The following is a 10,393-nucleotide window of genomic DNA, read 5'->3' on the forward strand; positions in this document are numbered from 1 at the left end:
TGGAGGAAGATAATTGTCTGTGTCCAACAGATGTGGTGATGGTGGCATAGGTGGGGTTAGCGCAGGGGCTTTGGAGGTCGCAGAGGTGAATGGTGCCAGTGCACGTAGGAGGTAGTGACTCGAGGGTGATACTGGCTTAGAAATGGTCTGTTTGGTCCCTAGCCTCAAATCATTCACTGTAGATGAAGAAGCTTCTGTTGCTCCAAAGTGCTTTTATACCGAAGTGTGGGACACTGCAATACATTGTCTTAACTAGTATTCAGCAGTTACTGATACGATTGTAAAAGCTATTTCAGTAAGTTTCCAGCATTAGTAGTTGCAGTATTTCTTAGAGGACCTTGAACTCCAAATCATGTTTTCACATGACAGTAAGCAGTGTTCCTTTGTGGCATGACCTTTTCCATGCATGTTTTTGGTACTCTTTAATGGTGATGCATTTGGAGTCTGTTTGCGTTCCTGTCACCCAAACAAGCCACTTCTGCTCTATGAGAAGGCCAGCTAATTAGGTTAGCCCAGTAGGCCTGCCTACTGTTGTGGTCAAAGAGTGACTCAGCTGGTTTTCCAGGCTCTTTGGATGGCAAACCACTGACACTTTTAATGGCTGGGGAGTTTAAAATTAAAAATGAGTAACTCACTGGAGGTAAGTTTGACAAGCCACCCCCTTTTGCCATATTAATTTTCTAGACGTTTATTCTGTATCCAAATAAAACTTAATGGGGCTTATTCTGATGAATATTCTCTACAATTAGATATGAAACTACTCTGGTTGAATTTACTTTTTTCATTAAAATATTGGCTGTCTTGGAAAGAAATTCCTGGAATCCAGAGGTGACAAATGTAATCCTTAAAACTAGTTCCAACATGGAATATATCCTTGAGAACTCAGTTTGTATTGCAGTGTATTTCTTTTGTAGTTCCACTTGTTTACTCTAAAGGCCAAAACCTAATAGGTTTTAAGTGACTGTTGTGGAAGAGAACTATTCACAAGATACCCAAACTGCATTTAGTTTCCTGCCATGAGTAATCAGGCTGGTTTGCAGTAATTTGTTAGAACCCTACATGCAGGCTGAGACACAGCAAGTCTGAATCCTTTCAGAAAGTTCTTGCAGTCCTTTCAGTTTAGAGTGCAACATCCATTTTTACTGGGGGAGAAATTTCACAGGGGATTGGCAAATTTTCTTTGAATGAATGATGGGTAATCGGAAGCACAATGGGATGAAAGAAGACTGCTGAAAATAGAGGAACAAGTAGCATGTAAGAGGAAATGGGACACGTCCTTATTCTTCTAGCGGTACTGAGGCCTAAATTTGTCCATTAATTCTTTTGTAAAAAAAAAAAAAGAAAATCACTTAAAGCAAACGTGAAAGTTCTTTCATATCAGCTTCTGAAAAATCTTTATATAAGAAGTTCTTGCTTTTTGTATTCTTGCTAGGGTGGGTGACTTCACTGAAGTGACTTTTGGACTGACTTCCTTTCCTCACCCCGTTTTCCTCCCTTTGGCTTTCCAAATCTTAGTCCTGATTTTCAGTAGTTTCTATGGTGGTCTTTTTTCTTAGCTTCTGGTGGCATTGACTTGCAATTCTGTTAGCTTAGAACCTTTTTTTAGTTAGTTATTTATTTTTAAATGTGAAAACACTAGTGAAGGGAAATTTATAGCATATTTTATGTAGCATTCAGAACTTCCAAAAAAAACCATCTGGCTTCCAGGGCAGAAAATTAAGATTATGCCTACATTTGAAAAGCTGGGCAACAGATAATTCTGAAAAGAAAAAGCATACCTGTGTTTTGGACATGCATAGTGACATTTTCTAACCCAGTTTCCCAGTTGCTGGAATTCTGTCATATTCTATCCAGAGTGAAAGCTACCTCCATTGGCCCTAATATCCATTTGTAAGAAACTCCTAGTCTAGTGGCAATTGGCACATTAATTACAGTCCAGTTTACCAGAGGCACCAAACTAAATTATGCCACATATATTCTTAAAGCTCCTGTTTTATAACTGAATTCATTCTTAAAGCTCCTGGCTTATAACAGAAAAAAAAATTGTCATCTGCCAAAATGCCTTTATTAGAATATGTACATTAAAGCTATACATTTTCTAAAGTGACATACTGACATTTGATGACCTTTTTTACTAATTACTTGAGGGTTTTTTTGAAGAAGAGTAGACTTGATATATTTGTGTGGCCTAAACTGAAAAGCTTGGGTTTAAAACTAACTGAAGAGCCATTCTCGTTTCCCTGGAAGATGGGTGCTTCATGTCAGTAAAGCATAATATCAGCAAACGCAAACAGGATAGAGATACCTGCTGCAAAGTGACTTGATGAAGCATTGCAGGGCAGAGATCCAGGTATACAAATTTTTTTATGAAATAAGCATGGGAAAACAGCTTCTTTGTACCACTGGAACTGGTGTGTGCTGCTTAAGAGTGATTTAAAAAGCTGTGAAAGCCTGAAAAATCTTTCAGGATTACTGCTTTTGGTTAGTTGTATTGGTAGTCTATTCCATATTTATGTCAACAAGCTGGTGCTCTAAGAATACAAAGTTCAAAATCAAGGTTTGTTTGATATTAACTCAGTATCATCATCCCCCATCCCCAAGGAGACATGGATAGTCTTACCACAGAATAATTTCTGGTTGGACAGATTGCTCTGAAAACTATTGTCATTGCAATGAAAAAGTCAAACTTAACCTGGAAAGAACATGTAGATGTGGCTTTTTTTTTTTTTAAGAAACCCAGAGAGGAGCTTTCCTCACAGGTTTCTGTTTCAGAGGTCAGATTTCTCCCTCAGATTCCCAGTTTCGTCATCCTCACTGCTGCAAAGAATCCCTTCTGGTCTAGAGCTCTCCTCTGCACTGCCTTGTGCACCATGCTCATTCACCACTTCAGTTTCTCAGATTTGCAGTTACTTGCAAAAAATCATTGAACCTTTCTGTGACAACCTTGGTAATGAGGTTTGCTGCCTTTTTATTGAGAAGATACAGATAGTTTCAAATTCACATCCAGATTATTTGGGGAACAGCCTGTTCTAGCTGTCTCTCAGTACCTTTAAAATATGACCTTTCAGGTCTTTGAAAACCCATATACTTTGTTTCTTTTTATTTTTTAACTCTTCTGATGCCCAAAGAAATTGTAGATAACTCAGTCACTTTTATATAATATTGACCTGTGTTCTAAAGTGTCCAGCTTGAACAAGATATTCAGCCTTTCCCAGCGAGGTATATAGGTGGGATGCTCAGCTAAGAACTATAATTCAACTCCACCAGGTGGCTGTCATACTATGGGAGCATGTGCTGTGGAGGTTGCTACCAGCATGCGAAGGGCAGTGTTTAACATTACATTATCAAAGCATTGCCTTGGATTTTAATTGTCGAACTCCTACGTGGAATTTAATGGGAGTTACAGCTGAATTGTAGTAACTTGGTTTATTTTCTCATTAGTTACCTTCAGGTTTTGGTCACAGTCAAACAGTTCTTTACATCTGAATGAACATGCAAGGTTTGTTTGTGCTGTAATAAAATCTAGGTATTCTCTCCATACATCCTGTTTACAGCTAGTGAGTTTGAAGCTAACACTTTAAAAGACATTTCCAGGAAAAAAGGCTTGTTTTCTGAAGAGCTTCTGTACCATATTTTGTTTTGAAAGCTAGAAAAAAACCTCTTAGGACAGAGTAACAAATGGAGTTTGAATTTTTAAATATCTTAAACATATACTGTTTTATTCTAGTAAGTAAAGATTGCTCTGTATTGGCATTGTACCAAGCTTCTCTAGGCAAATTCATTTTCTTGATGGTGGTTTTATTATCTGTCTCATTCATTTTCTTTTATACAGGTATCACAGGAAAAGATGACCTTACTGTGGGTGCAACTACAAGTGGAGGAGTGAATTTTTACCCCTGGACAATAGATAATAAATATTACTCTGCAGATATACACCTCTGTGTAGTACCAAACACATTTCTTGTTACTGGAGATATTGCTGAATCTGTGCAAGCGTTTGTTGTGTACTTCGACAGCACAATAGTAAGACTCCTCCGCTCCATTATATTGTTTATCTGTATGATATAGTTGCCTTATCAGTGATAACCACAAATTATATTCCCTTCATCTTGTGCCATCCATTCTTTTTAGGCTGTTCTATTAATTGTCAGTAGATCAATGTTAAATTATATGTGCTAACAATGGAAACAGTTCCCTTCCCTTTTACTATTATACTCCAGCTGGAAGAGAGGTTTTCAGGACACAAATCTGCCACTAAGTTAAGCAAATCCTCCTCCAGCCCACCACCTCCAACTTTACTCCTAGCTGATGCTAGTTCAGAAGGGCTGCTTTAGGACAGCCAAGAATGAGGGAGCTAAACGTAAGATTCAGTGCTATCATTTTACCCAAAGTTGTCTCTACTAAGCTGGCAGCACTGAAAACAGGGCTTTAGCAAAAGCCAGAAAGATTCTGAGACAAAAAAAAAAATTTCTAAATAAGGATCTCTTTTCCACCACAGATGGTAAAGGGTTCACACCACACATTCTGCAAAGATACCTTTAACCAGACATCTCGGGGCTGTCTCAGAATAAACTGGAGCAATGGGAGTAGTTCACCAGCCCCCATAACATCCACTTTAGTGTGGAAGATGGAATAGCTGCACATTAAACCCAAGATATGCTTAAAATGAAATACTCATGATCAGCCTTAAGTAAAAATTTTCCTAATTTACACTAGGATTGCATAATTAATATTAAACATGAAGGGGAGGACCGAGGGAGTAGGATTAACTCATCTGTAAGGTAAGTCAAGAATCAGAAGGAAGTTGTATACAAGTCAACTCCTCTGATGGAACAGAGGTGTCTTGAAACATACTCGATATGCAGTCTAGCATATTTCCTTACTTCATTGCTTTCATTCTAATACTATTAATGACTTAAAAGTAGTTTAAATACTGAAGTATTTGAGGATGTATTCCAAATAACTTTTTCCCCCCCCCTCCTTTAGAAATCTGGACTTGATAGTGTCTCTGAATGGCTTCCCCTGACAGAAGAGTGGTTACCAGAAGTCATGATCCTGGTTTGTAACAGAGTATCTGAAAATGGTATGAAACTCAAACCAGTTCCAAACTGACTTAGAGTTATTAACCCTGTATCATTTATTTTCTAGTTAACACAGTTGTTTCTTAAAATATCTGTGAGACTGGGCTTGAGACTTGACTGAGAAGAACCAGGTTACTCTGACCAGGAACAGAAGTCTTAAGCTAGTTGTGATTAAAACTGAATCAGAATTTTACAAGCTTGCTCAAAGTGAGCTCTGTGTATTCCATTCCTTGTATACCAGCATGTGCTGCAAGGTGACTAAAAAGGCATTCATATTACTGGACATGCATGATCCTCTCTGGTGAAGAATGAGAGTGACTGTTGGTTGCTTAACTACAGTGGAAAGTATGTTCAGCTTTTTTGACCATTTGGACATTAAATATGCATATTTACTTTGATTCTAGATGAGTTTGTGTGATACAGCAGCAAGCTGTAAGGTGCAGATGTGTCCCTGGAACTTAATTCAGATTCAAACCTAGAGTTAATATAAGTCTTCATTCACTCCGGCACTTCACTTACAGTTCCCCATTGAGTACCCAGTGCAAAGCCATTTGATTTTATGGTATTTGAAAAAAAACAATTCAAAGGAGGACTTTGTTTAACTCTGGCGTTTTTTTGAATCAAGTTCAAAGTGAAGGGAGGACCCATGCCAGCTACTATATACTTTTTCCCCATACAATCCAGAATAAGCAAACAACTTGGAGGGAATAAAATTTACCTAAAGATCCAACTGCTGATACTAGTCTTAAACATGTATGTTTAGTATGCATTTTTGTTTGCCAACTTTTCAGGTGTTAACAGACAGAAAGCTCAAGAATGGTGTATCAAGCATGGCTTTGAACTGGTGGAACTTAGCCCTGAGGAACTGCCTGATGAAGATGGTAGGATTGCTACTTCTGTTTTAATTTTCAGAATGAAAAAGCACACCAAAATATCTTCTAAACAATTGCAAGGGGCATAACTTCATTTACATGCTACATGATTCCAGCATGGAATGCTCCCAGTTGGTCTCAGCTATAAAAGGACAGGAGGAGGAGGAGGTTATTTCCTCCAAGAAATTATTACATTTGCCTCCTCCCAAATACAGCTGCTGTTTATGTAGCACCTACAAAAAATAGTATCTGCTTCTTTTTCTGGCACTAATCCTAGGACTGTATTGATAGATAGAAGCATTTATACTCTACTTAGGAAATAAATATAAAAAGAACCAGAGGGATGTACAAGGTCAGGAAAATACTTTTTTAAAAAAGGCTTCAAAGCTAGTGTATGTGGCATGACAAGATAGACCTTGTTCAGGTGACATGATAGGCTGAAAAGGGGAGATTGTTAAAAACATTTTAGAATAGCATACACTGTTACACAGGAAATAAACCAGTTTCAAAATCACTGGCTGACCATATGTTTATAACTTGAAAAAACCCATCAAGCAAAGTCAGAAGTGTGATGTTCCACTCTTGAAAAGTGACTGTGCACTTCCTGGCAGCCTTATCAGCATTAGCCTTATCTCCTCGTTTCAGTGATACAAAGAAAGTGTTTATATTTTACCTCTGCAGAGCCAAAATGAGATAACTGACCCCATTTCCAGGCCTGAGTGAAATTAGTCACTAACATTTGCTCTATTTCGGGTTCATCAAGCATATAGCTGTCACCAAACATAATGTAGTCTAAAGGTCTTCTAAGCTAGAGCTCAAGTTCCTCCCCCCTGCCCCCTTTAAAAGCCTAGTTTAAAATTGTATCTTGAGTAGCTAAGAATCCCCCTCCCCTCCCTGCCATGTCTTTAAAGGTGCATTTCTTTTTGGCACTTTGTTACACATATTTCTGATTTATAGAAACCAGAAAAATGGGAGTTGGTACCCCATAGACTAAAATTTTCTTACAAAGTGCTTTAAAAGGAAATACTAGTAACATTAGGTCAAGGTTTTTTTTCTGTTGAATAATTGTTGTAAAGGACAAGCTATTTACTATTTAAATAAGTAATGGGAATAATAACTCATGATGTTAATCTTTAGGGTATTAAGATATATGCTCTTTCCTGGATTTTTAATGGTAGGATCTATGGTAGTAAGCATGCTGTATGAATTGCAAAAGATAAAATGGATGCAGTAAACATACTGGGTCAGTACCTGTTTAAAGATTATGGCATTTCTGACATCTCATCACAAATGAGCTGAAGCCCTTGCTATAACTACACTGTCAGTCAGTTTGTGCAGTGAAGACAGGGCCTCTAAACTGACACTCTCAATAATGACCCTGATACAGAACCGAGCAACAGTGTCATAGAGGGCAAAATATTTGATCTAAGGGGTCACAGACAGGTTTAAATTAATTTTTAAAGAGAGTTTCAATTACTGCACCTGTCCCTGAGTCATCCTAAAAGAGGCTGATTTTTAAACAATCACATTTTTTTATCCAAAGGGGTTGTTTTCCTTCTTGCTTTGTGAGATTTGCACAAACATGGGAAGCTGACTAAACTGAGGAAATGGGAAAACTGACTTTATACAAAGTGGTGTCAGATCTATTCAGTAAATAAGTTGAAAGACTGGGAAAAACATTATTTGGATTTCAGGTTACTGCAGCTCACAGGATTACTGGAACATTTGGAGTTAGATGCTGTGGAGATAGCTTTACAATGATCATTTGCAACAAGCATTACACCTTTTTTGAATGGCTGTCTGAAGTTCTTTACTTTCTAAAGAAAGGAAAAGTAATTCTAGCATCTATTTTTATGCCATAGAGCATTTTAAGAGATCCTGTGTTAAAAGATGCCTTGCCTTTAACAGCAATTTTAAAATTGTTTATTACTATGAAATTTACTTATATGTTATTTACCAATGTAGGCCTCATGCTAAATATTTAGAGTGCAAGGTCTAATAGAGTGCAAGGTCTTTGTCTTTTGGTTTAGATGACTTTCCGGAGTCCACCGGAGTGAAACGAATTGTACAAGCTTTGAATGCCAACGTGTGGTCCAACGTAGTCATGAAGAGCGGTATGTAACACGGGTTCCTCTTCTCTGAATTCTGGGGAGGCAAGGCCTTGATGGCATAGTACTTTTAGCAAAAGTTTAAGCTGAGCAGCTACAGTGCTATTGCCACTGCATCGGTATAAAGAGCACTCATCAACCTTTTACATGGAATAGGAGGGTTTCAGGTATTGTTTTCCCTGTCCCTTGATGCACAGAGAAACTTACTGGCAATGGGTGAGATTTATTCCTGTTTCAGCATCTGTTCCCTCCATACTTTAGCTTGCTTTCTACAAATAACTTGAGTTAAATACTGCACTCGCTCTTAAAGTTTCAATGAAAAATGGAAGCTTGTTTCACCAAGCTAGCAGCAAATAGCTAGTTGTCACCAGCTTGGTCTAAAAACTGATATGTGGTTTAGTGTGGTGTAGAAGTGAGTGTTAGCTTCCAAATTTGTTTTAGTTCATTGAAAAAAAATTTTGAAACAAGGATGAAAATAGCAAGTGCAGAGATGAAGTTTGGCAAAGAAACAATTTCAAATGTCTGTTGAAGGACATAAGTGCATTGCAAGGACTGAAAACCCCACTTAAGTACAGGAAAACCACAGAATTTTTTTAAACTGTGCAAAAAACAGGCAACCCCAGATAAATTCAGGCAGATAATTGATTATCAGGCAGGGTTAGAATTTTGGAAAAATCACTTTAGAATTAGACTCATTAGAAAAGGAAATGCTGTGGCTAGCCCGTAGTTATTCCAAGTGTAGATACTTCTGTTTACTTGAAAACCTTTAATTACCTTTCTAATAACACAAGCTGTTGCAAGAAATGTAGGAAGATTAAACTCTTGTGGAGTGCTTGGCCTTACATTTCTTGTTTCACAAAGCTTTATCCCACTAACAACCTTCCAATGTCTGTCTGCTCCCTGATGTACAATTTTCCACTCTCGTGGCTTCTTCCTTCCTACGTCTTTTAAGTGTGTAATGATTTCAAGGGCTGAGAGGCTTCTAGTTCCTGTAACTGCAAGATGGTTACTGGGACTTAGTAGACCTAGGGTAAGAACTACTAAACTGATAACCTTTTTAATTATTTTTTTTTAACGGAACCTTTTGAGTATTTCTCATGCCACATCAGAATGAGGTAAAGGTGGGATCTAAGTTAACGTAACCTTTGTATAAAAATAGGTAGCCATTTGAGATGGTGTAAAGTTATCTCACTGGTGCTAAAATGGTTTTCCTAACAGCGTATTTCCTGCATTTGACAGATGCCACGTTACAGAACAGAATTTAGTCACATGTTCATTTCTTTGTGCGGGGAAATTCCTATGCATCATTGGTGTGTTTTGTAAAGGTCAGACTCCTTGAAATTCCAGATTTTCTATCTCCACAGTACAGAAACCACACAGCACTGATGCATGTTACTACAAACCCCTCAGGAAGTGAACTATATTTGGAAGTTGTTGCAGCTGACTATGACTTCAAAGGGAAATTGTTGAGCTCATTTTACTTAAAATAAAACTTTTTACAACCTGTAACGTATCTTTTGTTTTCAGCTTCCTCCTGATCCTGGAAACTATCTGCCACATAAATCAAACTTTAGCTTTTCTACTGAATTACATACGACCACTGACCATTTAGAAACTTTGCAGTTGTACTTCACGTGAAGATTTTTCATGGAGTACAAGATACTTGTCTAGTAGTAAATGCTTATAGCACTATTAAACAAAGGCATCCAAAAAGCCAGTGTTACAGCATTGCCTTACTTCAGCTGTTTGTGTGAGAATTTTCTCTCACTAGGTCTTTTATCTTAAGCCCAAACACAATTCTTCTTAAGTTATGAAGTAGGGTTTTTTTCACACACATATTAAGAAAATTCTTGACCTTTTGAATTTTTCTGTAACCATCAAATACATTCATTCTCACATCAATTTATAAAAATATATCTTAAACATAGCAATAAAATATAAGATATAAAAATAAGATATAAAATATATCTTTTATATAAAAGATTTTTAAATAAATATATTTATTTATATTTTTTATTATAAAAGATATATAAAAGATATAAAAAATAAGATATAAAAATATATCTTAAACATAGCTAAATTATAAACATTTTTACACCAAATAATCCCACATGCTTTGTAATTAAATAAAACAGTATTGTCTCTACTAGAAGAAAATCAAGTAGTCTTACCCGAGAGTCTCCAGAGGGCAATTTTCTTTTGTAGCTGGTAAAAAGTTGTTGGTTGTCCAGGCCTCAGAGCTCTCTTAATTTGAGAATTAGGTGGTTTTCTTCCCCTTGTGCAGAAGGCCATGAGTATTTCTTCAGCTGACATATTCTCCCCCCCCCCCCCC

General features: G+C 37.2%; 1 protein-coding gene across 1 annotated transcript in view; it reads left to right on the forward strand.

Moving 5' to 3' along the window:
* Nucleotides 1–3,838: 3,838 nt before the first annotated feature.
* The window catches only part of AAGAB (alpha and gamma adaptin binding protein), a 13,594-nt gene continuing 7,039 nt past the window's right edge, over nucleotides 3,839–10,393 (forward strand). Inside the window, exons 1-4 of the mRNA XM_026856326.1 lie at nucleotides 3,839–4,023; nucleotides 4,987–5,083; nucleotides 5,873–5,962; nucleotides 7,984–8,067. Of these exons, the coding sequence (XP_026712127.1) occupies nucleotides 5,050–5,083; nucleotides 5,873–5,962; nucleotides 7,984–8,067 (208 nt within the window). The 5' untranslated portion in view covers nucleotides 3,839–4,023; nucleotides 4,987–5,049. The remainder of the gene's footprint in view (nucleotides 4,024–4,986; nucleotides 5,084–5,872; nucleotides 5,963–7,983; nucleotides 8,068–10,393) is intronic.

The sequence above is a fragment of the Athene cunicularia genome (assembly GCF_003259725.1).
Source record: "Athene cunicularia isolate RWA chromosome 10 unlocalized genomic scaffold, athCun1 chr10_part1, whole genome shotgun sequence".
NCBI classification, from domain to species: Eukaryota; Metazoa; Chordata; class Aves; order Strigiformes; family Strigidae; genus Athene; species Athene cunicularia.